Source organism: Macrobrachium nipponense, chromosome 10 (assembly GCF_015104395.2).
Source record: "Macrobrachium nipponense isolate FS-2020 chromosome 10, ASM1510439v2, whole genome shotgun sequence".
Taxonomy (NCBI): domain Eukaryota; kingdom Metazoa; phylum Arthropoda; class Malacostraca; order Decapoda; family Palaemonidae; genus Macrobrachium; species Macrobrachium nipponense.
The window spans coordinates 25,623,605-25,650,808 of NC_087204.1; the positions used below are offsets into that span (position 1 = coordinate 25,623,605).

Consider the following 27,204-nt stretch of genomic DNA (forward strand, 5'->3'; position numbering starts at 1 on the left):
TGGAAATGGGTAAACAAACACAGACAACCTCAGTGCTTCGCCCGCACTTTGGAACATCTCAGCTTGCAAGTGTGAATCATGAATTGACCTAAATAGCAATTGACACACATCATGTCGTAGTTACTCTCATCAAATGCTTCAGAATATATATATATATATATATATATATATATATATATATATACATATATATATATATATATATATATATATATATATATGAATAATTATCACATCGAACCGTGATCCATTTATATATCAATTCAAGCTACAAATGACCTTTAATATCTAAATTCACTTTACCTCCCAAATGACTGTCCTGATTTCGTCCCCGTCCACTTGGACGGTGGTTCGATCCCATGAGGGGACGAAATTATTATCAATTAAAAAATTCCCCTTCGGTACATATATGAAAATATATCATTTTTGAGGTAAAGTGAATTTAGATATTAAAGGACATTTGTAGCTTGAATTGATATATATATATATATATATATATATATATATATATATATATATATATATAAAAGTATATATATATATATATATATATATATATATATATATATATATATATATATATATATATATATATATATATATATATATATATATATATATATATAATAATTATATATAATCTGTATTCGCTCTTAGCCTTTTCACTGTTGCTCTGTTTCTCTTTTTATTCTGTTTTTATTCTTAATTTATTAAAAAGGTTTTTAATTATGGTGTTGGTAAACAATGTGTATATATTTTACTACTTATATGCAATTGATGTGTAATCGTAATTTTCAGCCTGGAAAATGTATCAGCTGATACCAAACGTAAATGGATAAAAGACAGAACTCTCCATACTCCAATGTGTTTATCCTTGATTAATTGCTCCAGTATATATATATATATATATATATATATATATATATATAGATATATATATATATATATATATATATATATATATATAAAAGGAGTCTGATTCACACTTTTGATAGTTCTCGCTCTTTCAAAGTAAATGAGATGTCTTCCAGGGAATATACTGAAAAGTTCGCTCGTTCAGCATCTCTTATGTCGCTGCTATATTTTTGTTCTACTGAATTAAAAAATTAAAAAAACATATATAAATAATCTCCGAATTCCATAACAGAGAAAAGCGTGATACTTTACTCGGTCATATCATTTAAAGAAGAAAAAAAAACCACGGCAGCATTTGAGGACGCGAAATCAGAATGAAAGTTGGGAGGCCCGTGAGCGGTATTTTTTAATTAAATTCGCGTCACTTTGGTGAAAAGGCGTCGGCTACTCGCGCTTTTCATAAAAAACAGAAGACTCAAAATTGATCTTCATTCCTTCATATTTGAATTCCGCTTGTTTTTATGTTTTAGGATTTTGTTTGTTTTTTAAACAATTTTTTTTAGGATTTTATTTTTTAAAAACAGGACTTTTTTAGGATTTTATTTTTTAAACAGGATTTTTTTAAGGATTATTTTTTATGAAAACAGGATTTATTTTATTTTTTATGAAAACAGTATTTTTTAGGATTTTATATGAAAACAAGATTTTTTATGAAAACTGGATTTTTTTAGGATTTTATTATGAAAATGATTTTTTTTAGCATTCTTTTATGAAAAAGGATTTTTTAGGATTTTTTTTATGAAAACAGGATATTTTGGATTTTTTTTATGAAAACAGGATTTTGGGGGGGATTTTTTATGAAAACTAGATTTTTTGAGGATTTTTCATGAAAACAGGATTTTTTTAGGATGTTTTTAAACAGGATTTCTTTATTTTTTAGGTTTTTTTTTTTTTTTACTATTTTTTTTAAATAGGATTGTTTCCTGGGTTCCAAACAATATACTAAATAGTACAGAGGCTTCGGTAATTGAAAAAATCTGAATATTTCACGCGAGAGGGACTCCTAACGCCATATGCAGCACGAGAAAACACACTGCCCATGCAGTTTCATTCCCACAGGCATTTGTATACAACCTTCGTCGTGCATAACCCAACGCATAATCAGTAATTGCACTCGTACGCAGAAACCAGTATCGTGTCAAATCTTAATTAACCCGGCATCGGAACCGACCATGCAAGCAGGTGATATTTACGGTACCGGTATTTAAGAGTTAATCATAGTTACGGGCTTCGTGCTAAATCTTGATAAACCTGGAAGGAAAAGCGAAAAAAAAAAAAAAACAGAGGCCATAAATATTATCGTAAATGTCAGGTGCTGCAGGCATGAAAATATGGCTTGCTACATCTCTCTCTCTCTCTCTCTCTCTCTCTCTCTCTCTCTCTCTCTCTCTCTCTCTCTCTCTCCCAAAAAAAAACCTTAGCAACAAATGTGTCAATCAACCTATGCCCACCCCTAACAGGCGGGCTCCCCTCCCCTCCCCGCCCCCCAATCGGATATCTGAAGGGGCATCGGGTACTTAAAACAAAAGAGTCCATCAGGACTATAATGTTAGTCTGACAAGTATAGTAGCAGTGGCATTCCACGGTTTATGTATCCCGCTATTGAAGGGTCATATAGCCTAAAAGAATTTAAATGTAACCATAGTATATCGTTTTAATGGAAATCTACGCTTCATAATTGCATTCATGTGGAATAAACGCTTCGGGTTACCAAGTGCAGGAATGTTCGACTGAACGCAATTTAAAAAAAAAAAAATGCTTTAAGGGAAACATATGATCAGCAACAGATTTAAAAAAGAAAAAAAAACTTGTTTCCTGCCATTAAAGATTCATATAACCAAAGAGAATTTAAATGTAGCCATAGTGTATCGTTTTAATAGAAATCCTCACTTCATAAATGCATTCATGTCGAATAAACGCTTCGGGTTGCCAAGTGCTGAAATGTTTGACCGAACACAATTTTATTTTTAGAAAAATGCTCGAAAGGGAAAGATATTATGATCAGCCACAGATAAAAAAAAAAAAAACTAAATTCTGGAATTTTACTTTGAGTCCTTTTCGTCACTGAATAGGATGCTAATTCCAGATTGAATTCATATTATGAACAGCAATTTGAGCGTTTAAAGCCCTGGGGAGCGGGGGAGGGTGGGGAGAGACCTTTGAAAACGGTGTCCAGATCGAAAATTGATTTTCCTAACAAGCCAAGAGTTGTGGTTGTTTGTGGCGTCCTTTGCGAGTAGAATAAAATCCAGAGTGGACTCTCAAATGTTATGTACTCTCTCTCTCTCTCTCTCTCTCTCTCCTCTCTCTCTCTCACTGTAGACACTCTTTGGATACTCTTGCCACTGCAAAACCATGACATTTAAATGGAGAACCAGATGAAATTCTGATGCCCGTAGCAGGATTCGAACCTGCGTTCACACAGTCAAGAGACCCAAGAAAACGTTGTCCGTGAATGTCGAGCTATAATTTTTTTGAATTGCCCCAGTCCTCGCTAGTGCAACCTCTTTCATTCCTTTTACTGTACCTCCGTTCGTATTTTCTTTCTTCCATCTAACAATTTTTTCATAGTGGATCTGCGAGGTTTTCCTCCTGTTACACCTTTCAAACATTTTTACTGTCAATTTCCGTTTCAGCGCTGAATGACCTCATAGGTCCCAGCGCTGGGCCTTTGACATAAGTTCTACGTATATTCTAGTCTAGTCTTCATTTTTAGAATCATGTGGAGGGTAACCTCTTCTTAGCAACGTTCCTTCTAAGGACTTCTAAAGCCATTTGCTTTTTTAACTCTCGTCTGTTTCCTTTTGGCCTCTTTCTACCAAAGATACTATAGAGTGTACTCTATATTATCTTTGCTTACTACCTGGCTGTTCAGCTTCTCTAACTCGACCTCGTTCAACTCTTCTCGGTTTTAGAAATTCAGGTCTGACTGTCTGACGAAGCTGCTTAACTCTATCAGCAGCTAATGGCTGATGTTTACCGCGTAAGCGAAGAATTATGAAGGCAAAAAAATAAACAAAATAAATAAAAAGCTAAGGAGGTACAGAAGTTTCATCTGAATAGCGTCTTTAGCTGAAGAAATGCTCAGTCCTCCAGGTTATCGAGGGCTTACTTTAAGGAATTACCCGACCCCATTGAGGTACACTGAAAGGAACGAAGGGGTTGGGTAGAGCACGCTATTTGCAATTGGAGAACAAGATTGAATGATTGCCTTTTGAATCGTAAGCGTACCCAAGTCCATATGCATATTAGTCTCTATTGAAAGACCTGTTGCGGGGATCTCAGTAGAGAATATTATTATTATCATTTTTATCGTTATATATAATAATATTATATTTTTTTATCACAGTAGGGTCCGGGGTTGCATCCTGCCTCCTAGAAGTCCATCACTTTTCTCACTATGTGTGCTGTTTCTAGGAGCACACTCTTCTCCATGAGTCCTGGAGCTACTTCGGCCTCTAGATCTTCCAGGTTTCTTTTCAGGGATCTTGGGATCGTGCCTAGTGTTCCTATGATTATTGGTACAATTTCCACTGCCATATTATTATTATTATTATTATTATTATTATTATTATTTTATTATTATTATTATTATTATTATTATTATTAGGAGGCTTACCTTCATATTATCATGAATTTCTTTTTATTCATTGCTTATTCTGATTTTAGGTTTGTGTTCTGACAACAAATTGTTGACTTGGATGTGTACAGACAACTTCACTCTCTCTTTCTTGCAACATTGCCAAAAGCAGTTCAGACTGTAAAAGATTGATAGGTCCTTGAATTCACACTTTTTTTGTGACTTTCGCTGGTGAAATCGATTTATTTAAAAGAGAACGACTGAGAAAAATCAACCATCTTGATTTTGGCTTCTTTGCAAGTTACGAAAGTGAAGATCAAATCTTGCTTTCGTTAGTGCTTGCAAGCACACTTTACTATGAACGTATGCATGTTAGAGACAATTTGTTTGGTTGGTTTTTGTGATATATATATATATATATATGTGTGCGTCTGTGTGTGTAGTATGGTAGTGTGTGTGTATATATATATATATATATAATATATATATATATATATATATATATATATATATATATATTTGTGTGTCAGTGTGCATAGGTAGAAAGATGTGTATGTATGTATGTATGTTTATATGTGCGTAGAGAGAGAGAGAGAATCCCATAGCCATATGTATTTATCTTTATGCTTATCATACATACCTGCCCATGGATATGCATGCCCCAACAGAGTGTGTTTAGAATATACAATATATTTATTTAATCCTTAACTTATATGTGTAAAACCAAACTGATATTAAAAAAAGAGAGAGAGAGAGAATGCCCTTTGACCCAGCATTAGGAACAGATTTCCCGCCCTCTTATTTTATCTCTCTCTCTCTGCTCTTTCCATCGGCAGGATATCCGTCATCTTCAGGGTGAGGTCGGCGAAGGCGGTGAAGATCACAGACTTGGACCTCATGAAAAGACTGGGGATCATCGTGGGCGTCTTTGCCGTGTTTTTGGGAATCCGCACCGTCGTTGCTCCTCCTCAGGTATGGTCTTTATTCCTTTTTTTTTTCTCTCTCTCTCTCTCTCCTTCGGTCCACTTTTTTCCGCAGCTGTCTGTCTATTCGTCATTTATCCTTTTTGGCAGAATTTTACGTTTGGTGTCCCCTCGTCTTTATTTTATTACCAGGGGTCTTTTATCTCTGCACAGTTTAATTTATGATATAAAATTTATTCTCGTAAATCTCTGCCAGTTTTTTATGTCTTATTACCAGGAGTCTTTTATCTCTGCACAGTTTAATTTATGATATAAAATTTATCCTCGTAAATCTCTGCCAGTTTTTTATGTCTTTTATTACCATGGGTCTTTTACGTCTGCACAGTTTAATGTATGATATAAAATTTATCCTCGTAAATCTCTGCCAATTTTTTGTCTCTTTTATTACTAGGGGTCTGTTATCTCTGCGCAGTTTAATTTATGATATAAAATTTATCCTCGTAAATCTCTGCCAGTTTTTGTGTCTGATAAATTTGTCAACAGAATAGTTTTTATATCTGCCAGATTTTGCATTGGATGCAGCCATAGGAGTGTGTTTATCATAGATTTTATTTTTAATCTATCATTTAACGCCCCCACCCCAGCCATAACTCCCTTAAATTTTATTCCTTTGTCAAGTTTTATATTTAGTCAACAGAGTTAGTTATTATATCTCCTTAGACTTTGCTGTCCATTATTGATCCATTATTGTTTCATCAACTGGACTTTTTACCAGGTTTTTTTTATCCCGGTATTTTGACTAACGGTAAATTGAAAACCGGTTTTTTTAACACCAGGTAATTTGACCCCCCGCCCCCATTTTTTTTTTTTTTTTTGCCAATGCCTTAGGGCAATTATATGTGAGCGTGTATGTGCGTGTGTGCGTGCATGCAAATCTGGAAGCACGCTAGATACCTTTCGTGGTGGGGACAGCTCTCGGCATCCTTTTCCGAAATTCCGCCAGAAAAAGTAATAACGCATGAGGATGGATGCTGAGGCCACCTCTTTAATCCGCCGTCCTTTTCATGGCTTCTTCCAGCAGCGCTTATGAGGCGTGTAATTAATCTTATCCTTTTAAGGCTCCTTCTCTCCTCTGCTCTTTTGTTTTGAGTACTCAGGGAAATTTGCTGAAGCTTTTTGGGGAAAAAAAAATTCTCGGAGAGATTTTTTTTTTTTTTTTTTTGCCATGAAATTATTATTCAAGAATATTCACGAGTCGAGCAGTATTCAAATTAATATTATTTTGACGAATAAGTCACTAGGTACTGAGACGATCTTGTTGAAGTTGTTCCGTGTAAAAAAATATGATTAATATTTGCAGACTAAAGTTCGACTCAGGAATATATTTCTGACTAACTAACAAATCAACGGAAAGGTGTAGTGTTTTGCCTAATGCAGAATCATCTCTTATTGTTTTTTCTCTATTTACTTATTAATTAGTTAATTTATTTTTTTTCTTTTCTGGTAACTGATCTCTTATTTTCGTATTTCCTATTGTCGTCTGGTACCTACTTCTTTCAAATAAATACCATATTGTTAGGAGGCTCGAATTTCAAATCAGTGGCCCCCTGCGGGCTTCTTCCGTATGAATAGATTTCGATTTCGGAATAATAATAATAGTAATAATAATAATAATAATAATAATAGTAGTAGTAAGAAGAAGAAGAATACATAATAGTATAGTTTCCCATAACAGACTGAAAACGCAACAGAGCAACCAACTGAACAATGAGCTACTTCATAGTGTATCAAAACTTTACTGCCACCAAATAACACCCGGGGCCCGGGCCCCCCCCCCCCCCCATGGCCCCCATGGGAAATATTGGATTTATTTTAAATCTAACTCCCAAGTTGGGTCCGTGACCTTTACTCCATTAATGCCGGTAAACCTTTGAATTGTTATTTTTTTCTTTTTTTAAGCAACGATACGAGTAGGTGAGGCGAGGGATCGCATCACCCCTTTTTTTCTTTCTTTCTTTTTTTTTTTGGAAGAGCTAAGAGGAAGACGTTCATAAATTATGATTCTATTTACATAGCGAGTGTTTATAGAAAGCGGTATGTATATATATGTAGCTTTTTAAAGTTGGTTGGAAAGAAAAAAAAAAAAGGAAAGATAACAGTAACGTACTCTAAGTTATTCATGATTCATTTTTAATGCTTCTCTCGTCTTTGTTTTCTTTGTTAACTCGTCTTGTTTACTTGATAAGATATTCAATTTCATTGACGTTCACAGGGGAAACTTATCTTTGGTTTCTTTGTTGATCATCTTGTTTATTTGATAAGATATTCAATTTCGTTGACGTCACAGGAGAAAAGAGAACGCATCCGCAATGTCCAGTGTCTCCCTTGATCTCATTTTTTCATCAGTCTTTACTTCTCTTACTTGTATATTTAATACGGAATACTTCTCTTACTTGTATATTTAATACGGAATACTTCTCTTACTTGTATATTTAATACGGAATACTTCTCTTACTTGTATATTTAATACGGAATACTTCTCTTACTTGTATATTTAATACGGAATTCGAACGTACAGAAGCTACTTCTTTTTATTATCAGACAAGCATTCCAATTCAAAAAGATGAAAGGAAGCCTCGGCCAGAACCTTTCGTTGCAAAGCTGTACACATGAAATCGCAATTTGCGCGTTACCTTTTTTGTGGGGGGCGGGGGGCCGAGGGGGGTTAGATTCCAGGTGTCTTGACATCCAAAAATGAACACTCTGCTACCCGTGAACTTAGTAGGGCGCTTTGTGTGTGGTTTTGACGTATTGGTATGGAAATATGAAAAGCTATTAGACTTGATGAAAAAAAATGAGCGTATTGTGTGTCAGTGGTTATATTGAAAAGTTTCGAAAGGTTGCTTGATAAATGTTTGTGTTTTCGTTTATGATGGAATGGAATTATTTCATGAGAGAGAGAGAGAGAGAGAGAGAGAGAGAGAGAGGAGAGAGAGAGAGAGACAGTTGGCTAAATTTCAAGGACACAGTGAGAGAGAGAGAGAGAGAGAGAGAGAGAGAGAGAGAGAGTGAAGGTAGCAGCCGGTATCAGCGTATTACTGAATACAGTCTGAGAGAGAGAGAGAGAGAGAGAGAGAGGAGAGAGAGAGTAGAGAAGGAGGAGAGAGAGAGAGAGAGAGAGAGACCAAAAATAACAACAAAAGAGGAACGAATGGCTAAATTGAAATGAGAGAGAGAGAGAGAGAGAGAGAGAGAGAGAGAGAGAGAGTGGGTAGGTAGCAACCGGTAGCAACGTATTACTAGGTACCGTCTGAGAGAGAGAGAGAGAGAGAGAGAGAGAGAGAGTGTGAAGGTAGCAACCGGTAGCAACGTATTACTGGGTACCGTCTGAGAGAGAGAGAGAGAGAGAGAGAGAGAGACCAAAATTACAACAAAAGAGGAACAGTCTGCTAAATTGCCAGGAGAGAGAGAGAGAGAGAGAGAGAGAGAAGTATCAACGTATTACGTACTGAATACCGTCTGATTGGTCTGCCTGTGACGAGGCAGGCAGACAGACAGACACATTCAGCCGTTCTGACATTCATCGCCCATAAATAATTCCTATTTGAGTAGTCAGATCGTATAATCCGTCTTTTTGACCAACAAATGGCAAAGTATCGTCTCTGTCGCAACTCATATTATCGTCCTTCTGCAATAATCACGATATCGTATTTGATTATCTGTTCGGGAGATGAGGTTCATTAGAACGATAAAAGTTCACATGCTAATTGTGATATATATCGCTGTAGCTTTGAGGTAACGTAAAATTATCGTGGACATATATTATATTATTGTTGTCAAGCTTATCATTTTGGTAGTGTTCGGTTGGTGCATGGGATCATAGCTTTGGGGTCTGGAAAATTATGAACGAGGACTTTTTCGAAAGATAATTATCGAAGATTTTGTTGAAAGATAATTATCGACGATTTTGGTGACAAATAATTATCGAGGATTTTGTTGACAAATAATTATCGAGGATTTTGTTGACAAATAATTATCGAGGATTTTGGTGACAAATAATTATCGAGGATTTTGTTGACAAATGATTATGGAGGATTTTTTCGAAAGATAATTATCGAGGATTTTGTTGAAAGATAATTATCGAGGATTTTGGTGACAAATAATTATCGAGGATTTTGTTGAAAGATAATTATCGAGGATTTTGGTGACAAATAATTATCGAGGATTTTGTTGAAAGATAATTATCGAGGATTTTGGTGACAAATAATTATCGAGGATTTTGTTGACAAATAATTATCGGGGATTTTGTTGAAAAAATAGTTATCGATGATTTTGTTGATAAATTGTTATCGATGATTTTGTTGATAAATTGTTATCGAGGATTTTGTTGAAGATAATTATCGGAGATTTTGTTGAAAAATGATTATCGATGATTTTGTTGAAAAATTGTTATCGAGGATTTTGTAAAAAAAAAAAATAATAATAATTATTATCGAGGATATGGTTGAAAAATGATTAACGTGGATTATGTTGAAAAATAATTATTTGAAAATAATTCTCGAGGATTTAGTTGAAAAATAATTATCGAGAATTTTGTTGGAAAATAGTTATCGAGGATTTTGTTGGAAGTTAATTATCGAGGATTTTGTTGAAAGATAAGTTTTGAGAATTTTGTTGTAAAATATTTATTGAGGATTACTTTGAAAAGTAATTACCTAGGATTTCGTTGAATATGTATCTCTTTCAGGTCTTCAATAGACGAATGATGTAGGCATTACTTAAGGTTCTTTACTGCGTGCCTTCGGCCCCTAGCTGCAACCCTTTTCGTTCTTTTTACTGTACCTCCTTTCATATTCTCTTTCTTCCATCTTACTTTGCACCCTATCCTAGCAATTGATTCATAGTGTAATTACTTTGAGGTTTTCCTCCAGTTGCACCTTTCAAACTTATTAAACCGTCAATTTCCGTTTCAGCGCTGAATGACCTTATGGCCTAAATTCTATCTTCAATTCAATTCAATTACTGTTGAATGATAAAACCTAACAGTTCATAACTTCGCCAATATTAATCTCGATTCTATATGTGGTTTTCGTTATTCATATACGCCCTGATGTTGAAGATCCCAAAAATCTTGAATTTCAGTTGACCTTCAATTGACCAGGGGTAAACATTCCCTTTGAGGAGCAACTGACGCTATCATCGTCCACCCAGATAGAAGGACTGACAACTAATGCATTCCTTTTGTTCCTCCCCCACCCACCCCCCTCCCTGCAGGTGATCGTGTCCATGACAGCAGACGACCTAAAAGCGTTTCTGTGTTCGACGGATTGGTGGGACCACGCCTTCACAGCCAGTAAGCACCCGTTTTTTTTTTTTTTTTATGCCTCTCACTCCCAAAATGTGGGCCAATGCTTTTTTTCTTTCTTAGGGTAGACGTCTGTAGTAAGGAGGATAATCAGAGAGATAGGATATATATTATATATATATATATATATATATATATATATATATATATATATATATATATATATATGCATGCATGCAGAATAGTATATCTTGGAAGGAATACTAAATTGGTTATTCAGCTGGCTTTTGTAGTGTATTATTTTATACATAATGAATACCTCAGACCTTTTGTATATTATATCTCCATATGTGCAGAAGCTAGGTATACTATGTCGTGCCTCTAAGTAAATGGGGATACAATCCACAATGAGGTTAAAATCCTTCTGTAAGTTTTAAATAAATGTATATATATTTTAAACTACAGAATGATTTTACATCATTGTGGATTGTATCCCCATCTCCATATGTGTATACTGCAGATTCATATATATATATATATATATATATATATATATATATATATATATTATATATATATATATATATATATACACATATATATATATGTATATATATATATATCATACACATACATACACTTTATATATATATATATATATATATATATATATATATATATATATATATGTAATATATATATATATATATATTCATATATATATATATATATATATATATATATATATAAGCATAGGGAAATATATACAATACAAAGAGCTTAGGTGTTGACATATGTATACAGAAACATACTGCAAAATACCCAGTTAAATGACCTATTTACTATTACTTGCAGATTCCATCTTACAAATTTCATGAACACGCCGATATAATAAGGAGCAGAAACGTCATGTAGTAAACTCATAGAAAAATAGATTATAAGATATAGAAGGAAACAAAACAGCTTACAAGCTAATAGAATAATAATTATTATTATTGTTGTTATTATTATTATCATTATCATTATTATTATTATTATTTTATTGTTAGAAAGGCGGTAAAAGATAATTTGCATATTAATATGTTAGAAAAACGATGAATTAGTTTCAATGATAAAGATAATAGAATCAGCCATCCTCCAAGAAAAGATTGATACTAGCATCTTCCAGCAATATTGCAACTCATCTGGTGCCCTTTCATATTTTCCGGCTCTTCATTTTCAGTTTCTATTTCTGGTCTGCGATCAATCTACTCTCTTTTTAACCCCCCACCTGCGCACGCCCCCACCACCCCCCAACACTCGAAATTAGCCACCGAAAGCACCGGCCGTATCTCTTCCTTTCCTGCCTTTGAGCCGTTTAAGTGTAGGCCACTTTTCAAAGACGTTTTCTCCTTTATTTTAATTTCTCCATTTTTTTTATTTTATGGTTAAGAAGATTTATTTTTTCCTTTCTTTTTTCAGATTCATTTTTTCGTTTTGTAGGTTGAGGGATTTTCATTTCTTCTTTTTGTAGGTTTGAAATGGTGTTCATTTTCCCTTTTTATAAGATTGAAGGTGGTCATTTTTCTTTTTGTAGGATTGAAAAGGTGTTTATTTTTCCTTTTTATAAGAATGAAAAGGTGTTCATTTCTTCTTTTTGTAGGATTGAAAAGGTGTTTATTTTTCCTTTTTATAAGATTGAAAAGGTGTTCATTTCTTCTTTTTTTTTTAAATTGAAATGGTGTTCATTTTCCCTTTTTATAAGATTAAAGGTGGTCATTTTATCTTTTTGTAGGATAGAAAAGGTGTTTATTTTTCCTTTTTATAAGATTGAAAAGGTGTTCATTTCTTCTTTTTGTAGAATTGAAATGGTGTTCATTTTCCCTTTTTTGAGATTGAAAATGTGTTCATTTTGTTTTTCTTTTTGTATGGAATTTTGGAAGGGTTTTTTATTTTATAAATTTCCGGTAGGACCTGAAAAAGGTGTTCATTTTTTCTTTTTGTAAGATTGGAAAGGTGTTCAAATTTTTTGTTAGAATTGAAGGGTGTTCATTTTCCCTTTTTATAAGATTGAAGGTGGTCATTTTTTCTTTTTGTAGGATTGAAAAGGTGTTTATTTTTCCTTTTTATAAAAATGAAAATGTGTTCAGTTTTGCTTTTTGTTGGATTGAAGGGTTTTCATTTTATATTTCTGTAGGATTGAAAAGGTGTTCAATTTTTCTTTTTGTAAGATTGAAAAGGTGTTCAATTTTTGTAGAATTGAAGGGTATTCATTTTTCCTTTTTACAAGATTGAAAAAGTGTTCAATTTTCTTATTGTAGGATTGAAGGGTGATCATTTTTTTTGTAAACGTGTATATTTAATCTTTTTTAGGATTGTAAAGGTGTTTATTTTTTCTTTTTAAAGATTGAAGGTGTTGATTTCTTCTTTTTGTAGAAAAATGAACTCCCTTCAATCCTACAAAAAAGAAAAAAATGAACACCATTTCCCCTTAGTTGAGTTAAAAACATTACCCTCTCTTCCCCTTTTTGAAGTTGAAACTCATTTCCCCCTCAGTGAAAGTTGAAAACATCACCTTATCTTCCCCTCAGTTCAGTTAAAAGCATCACTTTTTTCCTAAGTTGAGTTAAAAACATTACCTTTTTTCCCCCTTTTTGAAATTGAAACTCATTTTCCCCGTCTGTGAAGTTGAAAACATCACCTTACCCTCCCCTCAGAGAAGTTGAAAACATCACCTTACCCTCCCCTCAGAGAAGTTGAAAACATCACCTTACCCTCCCCTCAGAGAAGTTGAAAACATCACCTTACCCTCCCCTCGAGAAGTTGAAAACATACCTTACCCTCCCCTCAGGAAGTTGAAAACATCACCTTATCTTCCCCTCAGTGAAAGTTGAAAACATCACCTTACCTTCCCCTCAGTGAAGTTGAAAACATCACCTTATCCTCCCTTCAGTGAAGTTGAAAACATCACCTTTTCCCCTCAGTTGGGTTAAAAATATCACTTTTTCCTGAGTTAAGTTAAAAACATCACTTTTCTCATAAGTTGAGTTAAAAACATCACTTTTTCCTTTCTTTTTTGAAATTGAAACTCATTTTCCCCCTCAGTGAGGTTGAAAACATCACCTTATCCTCCCCTCAGTGGAAGATAAAAACATCACCTTTTTCCCTCATCCAAAAAACATCGGCTTTTTTCTTGCCCTCAGTGGAGATGATGTTCCTTGTGTGGGGGATCAGGCTGTGCATCATGGTGAGGAAGGCCCCCTCGGAATTCAACGAATCCAAATTCATCTCCATGGCCATCTACAACGAGTTCTTGCTCTCCCTCTTCCTCAACGTGTCCATGTAAGTTGCCGCCAATGGCTCGTCCTTTATATCTCTCCCTTACCCGGAGAGTAAGCCTACAAATGACTTTGTTCTTGTTGTTTTTGTTCGAGTTCTTTTTGTGGAGGTAGGAAACCCTAAAAAGTTCTGAAAGAGGTGTTTTGCGTTGAGTGAAAAATACAGGAATTTTAGGTTAGGATATTTATGATTAGTTGTCAGAATGAAACTGTAAAAAAGGAATAATATGCATGTTAAGCAGTACAGAACAATTATTTCTAATAAAATATAGCTATTTATTTTAATTTTCGTTGGTGAAACAACGCTCTACTTGACCATAGATTTTAGCACGCTTTCCTAGTAAGTGGGAGGTCGGATCACGCCTTAATTTTGTTGGGTTTGTTTGTTTCTAGCTTGTTAGAATATCGTTTTAGTTTGAGTATTGTTTTTTTTTAATATCAGTTAGGAAAACTATGCTACATAATTAAAAAGAACCATCTCGTATAACCTAAGAGGGACGTAATGAACCAAGTCAAGGACATTCCACTTTCATTGCAAACCCATCGTCTGTTTCAACTACCTGAAATCTTAATGAGGAAACGTCAAACTGCTCAAGGTCGTTTCACAAAGGAATAAGACGACTCGCAAAATAAAAGGAGAAGGCGAGAGTGGATGATGTGCTTCTGTATTCATTGCTAACCTGTTGCTATTCCCTCTTGAGCCTTCGTCAGGAAAGGGTGAAAATGTGATTGTCATCTTATGAGATAAAGACACTCGACTTTCTGTAAGCTAGTTATTTATCGGCATCCCGGGATGTCGATTGGAAATCCACACGAAACACAACTAAGCTTAGATGTAAAAAAAAAAAAACATAGCTGCGTCGAGATGAATATATTCGTTACTTCAAAAACTCGTTTTCATATCTTGCTCTAGTCATCTCTTTGACTTGACTTGTGTCTTTACCTTGAATTGTGTCTTTAGCTTTTTTGGATGAAGGCCAATGAATATATTCGTCAATGCTAAGACTCGTTTTCACATCTTGCTTTAGTTGTCTCTTTAACTTGAATTGTGTCTTTATCTTTTTTGGATGCAAAAAGAAAATGTCAAGAGACGAAAAAAGTAATAATGACTAATGTAATGGGAAATAAGACGAAACAAGATGCTACTGTGGAATTAATTTGTTAAAAAAACATGGAAACAGAACACAGTAGATTGAAAAATTTTAAGTACAATACTAATGAGAAAGGCAAGAAATGTGGTAAAAGAAATGAACATTAAAAAAACTACCGCTAGGCGAAAGAGGAAGAAGCCCCAATGTTTAATGTGGCGACAGTAAGCGAAGAGACTGACAGCAGCTAATATTAGCGTAAAGGAAGAAGTAAATGAATGATAAAGATCAGAAAAAGTCAGACTTGAGTGAAATAGAGAAAAGACGACCTGGCCAGCTGAGACGACTCGAGGGAGAATCATAGAATAGATGGAGTAGTAAAAAATATGGAGACTGAGATAGCTCTCTATATATATATGTTTCTTGACGGACGAAGGAATTTAGTCACTCAAATTTTTTTCTTTTTTTTTTTTTTTTTTTTTTTAAGGCGAGGGGAAGGGAAAGGTAACTGAGAAGGTTGAGTTTGGAGATAATGATGTGATGAGATCATTAAAGTGATAGAGATAATTAGAATCAGTGCAGGGAGCGAGAGACGACGTCGAGAGGGGAAAAACGGAATACGAGACACTGGCGTCCTCGCGAGATAAGGGAGAGCCGATTAAAGAAACCGCCTCGAAATGGGTCATTCGAGATCTTAATGACGCCATGGAGTGGAGGAGAGGACTCGCCAGTTAACAAAAAGCAGATAGAGAGAGAGAGAGAGAGAGAGAGAGAAATGTTAGATTATGTAGAGAAAGTATAAAGATTGAGACAAACAAAGAACGCGTATACTTCATAGAGATATTTCAGAAGAAAGAGAGAGAGAGAGAGAGAGAGAGATGTTAGATTAAGTAGATGCATAAAATTTTCAACATAAACAGAGAATGCGTACACATCAAAGAAATATGTCAGACTCAACGTGTTTTAGTAAAATGAAAACTTAAGAAAAAAAAATTTCCAATCTCCAGAAAAAAAATATATATATGTGAACTTACACAAACCACAAGTATAAATTGTGACTGGTCTGAAAGGAAGGAATGAAACACGAAGATTGGACTGAGAGAGAGAGAGAGAGAGAGAGAGAGCTTGTCAGAAATAAATTTAAAAATAATTATCTGCAACAACAGAAAGAAGAAAGTTACAGAGAAGGGGAGTTAAAACGGCTTAGGATCTTGTTCGCTTTGAAGATTAAAGATGGAGTCTTCCAGAAATAGAAGGAAAGGATTAAAACGAGAATTTTTTTCTCTCTCTCTTTTATTCATTCGGTCGTATTACCTTGCATTTTGTTTCGCCTTCGTAAACGTAAAGGAACATGAGTTTGACCTTCAGTTTCAAGTTTACATTTTTTATTCTGAGTAACTAATTCGGTAACATGGTTTTAAGAAATATACAAGTAAAAAATACGCCGAAGTTTCCTCGGAGCAATCGAGTTTTCTGTACAACGTATAATGCTGTATAAAATCATCAGCTTTGATCGGCAGCTCTCCAGTTGCTCATTAGATGTGGTAGAGTGGGGATGTGTCCCATGCCTCCGGAAAGTGCTGCCAGATGCACGATTCATGGCTGACTTTAACCTTAGATCACATTAAAACTATTGAGATTAGAGGGCTGCAATTTGGTATGTTTGGTGATTGGAGGGTGGATGATCAACATAGCAATTTACAGCGCTCTAACTTTAGTAGTTTTTAAGATCTGGGCGGACAGAAAACTAAAAATGAATGGGAAGTATACGTGAAGGAACTTGAAGATAACTGAGATAGATTCACAATAACTAAAGTAAGGGTTCAAAGGTAAAAAGCAGCAATCAGAAAATGGAAATGGAAGAATCCTTGTTAAAACAGGAATTTTAACTGGTGATTTATTTAAAGAATAATAACCAGAAGAAGAAATAGAGAGGAAATAATTGAGGCAACGATAAGAGAGAAATACGTAAGAAACATCTGTATATGGCAATAAACACAAGAGGAAATAATCAGCGGTGGTAATAAATGGGTGAAGAAGTTCGGGAACACTGGAGCAGGGAACAGGTGTAAACATTAACAGGGAAATAAAGAGGGAAGGAAGTACTAATTAAAGACAGAAACAAAGGAAAAAGGAGGAACCAAAAGAGGTGACGAAGATGATGATGGCGTGATGCAGATGGAGAAAACGGAACCTCTTAATGAGAACAAATAGCATAAAACAAAATGAATGGAGTTGCTACTGAAATGAATCAAGGGATTTCAAATTCCACTATATCATCTGTGTGAGATACTTTCACTAAGAAAGGGTTCGATATTAATTTTAACTACCACAAACTTGATAGATTTCTTTTTTGCTCTAAAGTATCATAAAGTAATTGCCCTATGACCAGTAGTAATTTGATGATACAATATTATTTTAAATTCCTGCGTTATTATGAGAGTAATGGTTCTCATTGCAAAAATATGGGAAACTAACGCTTTTGTAAGAGTCTTTCTCACCAAAATTAGCCAGTTCTGGGTCCTCTAGGAACAGTAGTGGTTCTCTTTATGTATAAACAAAAATGGGAAATAACCATTTTGTGAAGGTAATGATTCTTGTGGAAAGCAATCCGTAATGAAACGTATTTTGACAGCCTTGATTTTTGTTTAAGAACACACACACACACACACACACACACACACACACACAAACACACACACACACACACACACACACACACACACACACACACACTAAAAAATTAAGCATTCGTTGTGACAGCAGCGATTCTGATGGCACACTACAGAAAGACAACTTTGATAATGTGATGTTTCTCTTGAAAATCAAAGTAGAAATAATAATTTTATTATGATGGCCCATGTTCTGAGAAAAGCAACGCAGAGTCACTGATCACGAGAAAAGCAGAGCAGGGGTGAGTCAAGGAAAACAAAAATCAATGAAACAAATTAATGGATGTTTGAAAGCCCCTGGAATGATATAACCCGCTGATGTTTTAGCTCTACTGATAATAGTGTTACGTGTTTACCACTTTGCTCTTTATTGTGTTTTCATCGTCAATTTCTTGTTCGAAAAATAAACCCTTTCAATAGACATTTCCGTTCCAACAAAAGGGACTAATTGTGTGGACTTTGTCATCCATTATACATTCAGCAGTTATAATTAGATTTCAGATATATAAATGATATTCCCTGCTTTAGAATGAATGAAAAAAGTTTAATGAAATCGGGTGGGAAAAAATAATACCGCTTTGTAAGCGGGCAATGCCACATGAAAAAGTCGGGCAAATCACACTATAAAGATCAATTAGACAGGTCCTTTGATTGTTTGTGATTCGTGATTCACGAATTAATCATTTTCCTGATTTTGTCTGTCAGCTGTCAAAACAGATATCAGACGCTATTGCAGCAATTAAATGAAAGATGACAATATTGTTAATGTCTCTTTTTGCTTACTCGGGGAGTAAGCCTGCAAACTACTTTGTTCTTTTTGTTGTGGTTGGGGGTGGTTGGGTTAGGAAAGGTCTATGGAAAAACATAAAAAAAGGTGTGAAAAAGGTGTTTCGCGTTGAGTTACAGATACAGGAATTTTAGGAGAGGATGTTTACGAGTTATTCATTAGATTGAAAATGTAAAAAAAAATATACAACATGCATGTTAAACAGTACAGAAAAATTCTTGCTAATAAAATATAGCGTATTTATTTTAATTTTCGTTGGCGAAACAACGCTCTATTTGACCGTAGATTATTGCACGTCTGCCGAGTAAGCTGGAGGCCAGGTCACGCCTTTTTTATTGTTATTAATTTTTTTTTTTTTTTTTGCACTTTGTAGGCTGTTCCTGCAGTCACCTGCGAATCCGGACCTTTTGTTCATCATCTTCTTCTGCCACACCCAGTTAACCATCACCCTCCTCATCGCTATCATCTTCGGGAGTAAGGTAAGTGGAGTTGCCCATTCCTTCGGCCTCTGTGAAAAGACCGTTGATAGGTTCCGTGTATTCGTTTCCATCGTTAGTCAGCTTTTCTATCTTTCGACAATATCGTTGCGTTCATCAGCATGTCATCTATATAATTGTGACGCCAGTTTTAATATCCATAAATCATGCAGTCATGAAATTATAATAGCCACAAAGCCCTCTTAACTTATCAAATTCTTCGCGATTTTTTTTTATATGCTTGTCACTACAAAGCCTTGAAATCCAAGTGCAAGAAATATGAAGAAATTATGATGTCCGGCAGTGGGAAACAAACCCGCAATACCACGATAATGATAAAAGTTTATTGCCTCCCGTACATACATATACCTGTCGTTTTCAAATATATTTATTAGAGCTGGAACAGACATCTGTATAATGAGGGGTAGCAAGTGCAACATATGATTCTCAATTTTCGTTGACATGTCAGATGGTCATACCTTCATGACATCATTTCCTGTTCTACGGTCGTGTTTCACGTTAAAGTTTTTTCAGTAGCAATATAGATAAATAACCGTTTTAGACGAATTGCAACAACAGTAAATAAAAAATAAAAAGACTTGAGTGATGATCGGTATTTATTATTCCAACTGAACAATTAAATTCAACTGAAATAGCTTACCCTACGTTGAAGGGTTAATGTGTCCTAAAACTGTAAAAAAAAAACTGCATGATTCGCAAAACCTAACAGCGACTTCCAGGAAGCCTTCTGGTTATCATAAAGGTCAACAAGCGTCAAGGGGAGATTTATTTCAGCCTAGGCTAAGAAACGGAGCCGATCTCATCTGCGGATATTTGTTGAGATAAATTGTACACCGATTCCCGGGAAAGAAAGAAAGAAGGTGAATTCGAAGCGGCTTTGAAGACGGCCTTTCATTTTCTACTCAGTCCCTGAAGATTATGCCGGGAATACCAAATGAAAGGGGGAAGTATTGCCGCGCAATTTGAGAGAGAGAGAGAGAGAGAGAGAGAGAGAGAAGAGAAGAGAGAGACGAGAAGAGAGAGAGAGAGAGAGAGAGAGAGAGAGCTGGTACGTTGAAGATGAAATACCCCACAGATCGTAGATACTTTTACTCAGCAAATTATGCGTAAGAGGAGAGAGAGAGAGAGAGAGAGAGAGAGAGAGAGAGAGAGAGAGAGAGAGAGAGAGAGAGAGAGCAGTGGCACATGGAAGATGAAATATCCCACTGATCATAGATACTTTTACTTAGCGAATTATGTGTAAAAGCGACAGAGAGAGAGAGAGAGAGAGAGAGAGAGAGAGAGAGAGAGAGGTGGTACACAGAAGGCGAAATATCCCACTGAAAATAATGTGTAAAAGAGAGGGAAAGAAGAAAGATATGAAATAGAATAAAAATGGAATATAGCTCTCACACGTTTAATATGTTTATTTACCAAGATATATATGGAAGAGAGAGATTTTGATAACTAATAAATATCTCGCTGGTGTATTGGTAATATTTTTACTTCCGAACTGATATATTTGAAGGGGAGTCAAGTCCATGTATTATTGTAGGACTTTCACAAAGCTAAACCATTTTTTTCAAAATTAAATGATAATAATATAATAATAATGTAATAATCAAAAGAATAAATAATAATAATAAAATAATAATTATAATAATGATATGATATGATATGATGATGAGATGATGATGATGATGATGATAATTTTATTATTATTATTATTATTATTATTATTATTATTATTATTATTATTGAACTAATTAAAAACCACAGTAGTGCTAAAAGATATTGTACAATACTAGTAATTTTTAGCATTGTACAATAATATTATTATTAATATTATTATTAATATTACAAGAATTCTGTTGTTGAAAGTACGATCATATATATATCAATATTCATTTTCATTTATATATATTCACCTAATATTATAAAACCTACTATTTCGTAATTGAAAACTGCCAAACGCCACTGCCTTACGATTATTGTTTCATAGATAAAAGAATAAAAATTAATGAATACTGTATCGTGGATTCATTTCACCAAATTGAAAAAGATATCAAAATTATATTTCCATTTCCACCAAAATATTTCCATTGGATAAAAAGGATTAATTTTGCTGAAGTTCCAGAAAACTAGGCAGTGTAACTGATACCTATTACCCGTGTGCTTAACTTGACGTGTGTAACTGATACCTATTATCAGTGTGTTTAACTAGATGTGTGTAACTGATACCTATATCAGTGTGTTTAACTAGACATGTGTAACTGATACCATGTATATGTTTAACTAGAAGTGTGTAACTGATACCAAATATGTGTGTGCTTAACTAGATTTGTGTAACTGATACCTATTATCAGCGTGCTTAACTAGAATAAATAACTTCTGCGTCACATGAATTCATTCAGTCTGGCTAATATCTGGATGGGTGACTGAGAGAGAATGGCAGACGCCGTCGGCATGTGTGTATGTGTGTGTGTGTGTGTATGTATGTGTTGTTGTTGCTGACACTAGTTTCTGTTTTTTTCTCTCTCTTTTTTGCAATATGAGACTTTTGGAATATTGTTTTTTTTCTCACTTTTGGTGTTAATTACAATAATTTAAGAAGCACAGTTAAATCATTCAAAGATAAAATAAACTGTCAGAAATAAGTTTTACCAGTGTTATTGAACTAGATGCAGACGATAATCTAAAAATGACCTTACGCAGCAATTAAAAGACATAAAAGTCTACAGAAACCAGCAAGTTAATCAGATGTCAGACAGAGGCATGAAGGTGACGACAATCTAATAAAATAAAGTATTGGCTGACTTGGATACTAAACCGGTAATAAGGAAGTGTTTTTGCAGTGTTCAATATTAAGCTGGCCTTATACCATCACAGACTTTCCTTCCAGGAAGAGGCCTTAATTAGGTAACTGTTTTCAACCTTGAACCTTGAAACGGCAAAGGCTCGACTGAGCACCTGTTGGCTGTTTACGTAAATTAGACCGAAGATTAATAACTGCCCGGCCATATCTTCTTCTGTCCTCCTCGTATTTATTACGTAATTATTACGTAATAACGGTAGAGCTTATCCCCATTTAAGCGTTGTTGCACTCCGAATCCCTTGATTGCACCTCGGTAAACAAATATCCATTAGGAAAGATTTATAGCCGCTCGGCAGTTGCTAACAATAATGCCGCTTAATGTCATCTAGGCGGTTAGGATCCCTTCTTGTTGATGATTCACTCACCTAATTACCTCAGCTGATCGTTCGGACGGAAGCCCTCGGGAGCAGTTAGCATTACTCCTCCTCCTCCTCCTCCTCCTCCCCGAGAAAGAATGATCAGAAGAAGGTAGAAATATAAGCACCAAGTCGCTTTTGCCCAATGAAGTTAATAAAGTCACTCGGCAAATGGCTATATTTTTTTCGGTGTTCTGCAGGTGTTATTTTTTTCAAGTTTGTCTTGGGTGGGTGTTTTTTTTTTTATCTTATTTTTATTCTTATTTTTTTCCATTGTTTGCAATTGGTAAGTGCTTCTCGCAACGACAAATTGCCTCAATCGACTTGTAATTATTCACAGTTGCGTGTACCTCTCTCTCTCTCTCTCTCTCTCTCTCTCTCTCTCTCCTCTCTCTCTCTCTCTCTGTCTCAGTACTCGTAGCATCTGTGCACAGTTATCAGCACTCCCTTGTATCCATAAAAGGACTCTGTTTTACTCAACCAACCAAGACAGCTATTTCCTAAAAAAAATAAAAAATAAATAAAAATAAATAATGGTGAAACCTGAGCGCATTAGAGCAGCAGTGGTATATATACGTACCTAAAACCTGTGTTATATCAGATATTTATTAGGGAAGTAAGCCCCCACCCCACCTACCTCCCTGATGGATACATTGCTTCCTTAATTTTTTATTACCTATATTCTTGTATGGAGGCTCATAAAAAATTTCTTTTGCTTAAACTGTCCTATTTCCCACGTTGCAAAGCTCTCGATTCTTTATAAAAAAAAATGTCCAGGATGCAAGTACACACATTGCTCAGTTTCTAGATGATATGGACTTTAGTTATAGTGAATTAATTCTATAAACACCGTCATTGCCCAAACAGACTTAACCAATAACCATGAGGACACCACATTATCCTGCGTATGTTGATATTGATAGCATTTGTTCGTTTTACTTTTTCGTATATCATACTTTTCGTGAGTGTTTTTCTAGGTATGCGTTATCTCACCTTTAGTTTGTACTAGGGTCATCTCATCTTGTGTATACTGAAATGTTTAATTTTTTTCTATAGTCGTATCAGCCCCGGATGATCCCCAAAGTATCTTTCAAGAAACCTTTGACAAAACGAAAAATTAAATCGTTTTTAATAATAACTGGACGTGTGAGCGTTTTGGTTGATTGAATTGTGCGTTTCATCAGATATCATATTGCATGAATTAAAATGAGATTACCCTTAATGCATGATTCACCAAGAGGGCTAGCTAACCATCTTCTCTTATCCCCAGGCCTATTTGGTGTTCAAGGGTCAAGGGAAAGGAGAGGACAGCATGTCCATGACGAAACCAATGGCTGCCAAGTTCCTCCAGAGGCCGAACGCCACCAACAGCCACAACATGATCACCTCGACGTCCTCTTCGGGTCAGGTCGAGGGCGACGTCCAGGTAAGACGCGAAGGTGGTGAATGACTCCACCCACCGAGCGGGTGTGAGTAGTCAGCCTGAAAACTTTGTAGAAACAGATAATCTTGAGACAGTATTCCAAGATGTTATTCATGAGTATCCAGGGGATAATTTAAGGGTTTTAGTAGGAGGGGTAAATATGTCTGGCAGCTAAATTCTTCAACAGGGGTAAATATGTATCTCAGGTTAATTCTTAAACATTTACTTGATGAAATATATTAAATTGAATATTTAAAATTTACTCTTATTAAGCTACTGTGTCCCTCTCAGTTATGTTCCGTAATTAATGTGGTGAACACAAGTTGTCGCCTAAACCTGACTTCCTAAATAGGGCACCCGAGTCTTCTCACGCCTCATTCACCCCACAGGAGGAGTTCCGTCGCCTGTACATGCAGCTGGAGATCCTGAAGGACAGAAACCTCCGCATTGGCAACAAGGTGCTCTTTGCTAAGATCGTCGCCATGCAAGAGGCCGCCAACAACGCGGCGCGGGTGGCGGCCCCTCCCCCTGCGACGACCGTCGTGATTACGGAGAAGAAGAACAACAACAACAGCGCGGAGATCAGCAACAACTCCGACAAGCAAAACAGGAAGCCCAGCCGACGGGAGAGGAAGTACAGCGACGGCATCGTCATGAAGCCCTACGTCAACAACTATCTGGCCAACATGACGGACAAGATCGTGTGCGCCACCTTTCAGGACGACTTAGGGGCGGCGACCTCTCCCGTCAACTTGGCTCTGTCCCCTTCGGAGGAGACCGCCGCGGCTGACGGGAGCATCAGCCTGAGGAGTTCTTCGACCATCGGAGGAGGAGTAGTAGTAGTAGGAGGAGGAGGAGGAGGAGGAGAAGAGGAGGAGGGCCTTCGGGAGGCTCACGCATATCATCCCCTGGCAGCAGGGGACCGGTTCACCTCCGATCGTCGCCCGGAGATGAAGACCACCGTAGTATTCTTCCTTCTTCCGGCGGGTTTCACGACAGGAGATCCTCCCACGTCAGTTTGAATTGCGCCGACAAGTACGCCCTGAGCGAGACCTTGTCGTGCCAGTGCCAGAGCGTTTCCCGGGAAAACGTGAACTGCAGCCGTCACGCCAGGAGAAAGTCCGGCCCTGATTGCAAAAGTAGTGTAAGTGACAGAGAGGTGCGGTCGTCCTCCTTCGGGTTCCGCAGTGCGGAGCGCCTCCTCCTCCTGCGGAAGAGCGTCTCGAGTGACGGTACCGCCGCCGCCGAGATCTCGGAGCGCGTGTGTCGTAGTTTAGAGAACCTGGACGATAGTGCCACTCGATGCGGCGCGGAAAGTGAGGCTAATGGCGAGGACAGGTCGGTGCGATCTGCCCATTCGACACCCAGGAGGACCACCCAGGGGAGGTTCAGAGAGGTGCGTGACCCCGACCGTGCCCGGGCATTTATCCTCAACAACCTTTCCGACCGAGCGACGCTGACTGAGGAAGTGACAGTATGAGACAGGGAGTGAGGCAGGTGGTCTTCGTTCTAGCAATAGAAGGCAACCTGTGCCGATAAAAGATGAAATCAGAAAAAGCGCAGTGAAAGGAAGTTTGGAAACAGATATCTTATACGAATGAAACATAGAGTGATTTAGTCGCTTCTCGGTCGAAGGCTGACGATGATGAAGGCGTCGTTGTACCAAGTGCGGTCTCTTGGAAACGAACCTTTCCAGGAACAGAGATCCAGACAAAAAAAACTCGAGTTGCCAATGAGTTGTCGTACGACAACGGAAATTCCGGAGTTGTGAGAGATCAGTATTGTGTCGATATTGACTCGTAGGTGAGAGAGAAGCCGCTCGAGGAGTGGATTCCGTCGAAGGAACTCTCTTGGAGATTGTCTCAAGTATTTGTTACCGGTCAGAGTTTGCTGATTGCAACAGCAATAATATGTAGAATAATCCGTAGAGTGTCGTTTGTGGCAAGGGTCGTTCAAATGCTCATTCCTTAATCATAGGTCAGAGAGACATCAGGAGAAAGTAGCGAGGCACCCGAGCTTCGTCTGAGTAGAGGCGATTGTTTGTTTGTCTTCATATCGTAGGCGTTTTCTACCTTGAATTCCCGTTAGTCGTTTACTTCTGGAAATGCATCTGCTGAGTTCCAGGTTCGTTAAAATGGAGGGTTATCCCAGAAACCATGTCGAATATACGAAGATAATCTATGTTCTTCATTATTACTTTGTTACACTCTCAGATTTCTCCCAAGAAATTAAAGATCTTAAGCAAACTGGGTCTGGAATTATATTATGAATGAGTATTAATTTAAATTACTGTTGGAAACATCGTATGTGCAAAGTGGCAGTTAGTAACCATGGCAACCAAAATCTCGGGTCAGTAAATATACTTCTTACTGATCATTCATTCTACAGTCATAGTTGTCTTTAAGTTAAAAACTCTCTCTCTCTCTCTCTCTCTCTTCTCTCTCTCTCTCTCCTCTCCTCTCCTCTCTCTCTCTCTCTCTCTCTCTCTCTCTCTCTCTGTCATTTACTCAAATACGAAGGTCATCTAACATATATAATTGCCATTCTCAGACTAAAGTTCATTCTTGGTCATTTGTGTTTTGAAATTTGAAACAGCGTTAATCTCTGCCTCCAAAAACATTATTCTGTTACATCCAGTCGAACTGTATTTGTTATAATGCAATTGACGTAAAATTCGACAGAATTTTATAGTTCTCCTTTTTGTATGATGTGATATATATATATCTATATATATATATATATATATATATATAATATATATATATATAATATATTATATATATGTATATAAATATAAAGTTTTGCACAGTCAAACGCTGAGAAATGCATAAATTCTCAGATATTTTTCTTGAAAGTCTTGCGTCATTTTTTGTTCCAGTAAGTCTAATAATGCGTTGACAACGATCTCTGTAGGTCCTAGCAATTTCCCACGGAACGCCGCCGCTCAAAGTATGACGGATTCTGTTTCCCGCGGAGTCTTTCACATCAAAGCCATTGAGTTATCGAGCTCTTTGATATTTTCCCAAGTGCGTCTCTTAGTCATCAATACTGATCAGTCAATCGTTTCCCTCTGGAAGAAGCTTGTGATCTCCTTATTAGAAATTAGGCGTGTGTACTTTGCTCTCCCAATGGAGACACATCAAAAGAGTCAGTATAAATCGAAGGTTTATTGGACGCTTTTAAGAGGAGCGTGTTTTTCTCTCTCTCTCTCTCTTTTCTTTGCTGCCTTCCTAAGAATTCTTTTCATATACTGGATGCTTTCATCTGTCTTTCGTTTTACTTTTTAATCATTCACGATTGCAATTTTAATATTCAACCCCGTATGTGTGTGTGTTTTTTTCCCTTTTTTTATCGTGAAGCTTCTGTAGTTTACCATCTTTTTCTAAGCTGAGAATGAGACGATTATTCTGAAGTTCGGTCGTGTGTGTGTGTATGTGTGTGTGTCTCTGTGCGTGTGGTTTTTTTTTTCCGACTTACCTGGTTGAAT

At 36.3% G+C, this 27,204-nt stretch overlaps 1 protein-coding gene across 1 annotated transcript in view; it reads left to right on the forward strand.

The window, feature by feature from the left end:
- Window positions 1–26,147, forward strand: part of LOC135223490 (uncharacterized) — an 804,746-nt gene extending 778,599 nt beyond the window's left edge. The window contains 6 exon segments of the mRNA XM_064261928.1: window positions 5,332–5,467; window positions 10,693–10,771; window positions 13,906–14,044; window positions 18,961–19,066; window positions 23,565–23,720; window positions 24,107–26,147. Coding sequence (XP_064117998.1) covers window positions 5,332–5,467; window positions 10,693–10,771; window positions 13,906–14,044; window positions 18,961–19,066; window positions 23,565–23,720; window positions 24,107–24,739 — 1,249 coding nt within the window. The 3' untranslated portion in view covers window positions 24,740–26,147.
- The last annotated feature ends 1,057 nt before the right edge of the window (window positions 26,148–27,204 follow it).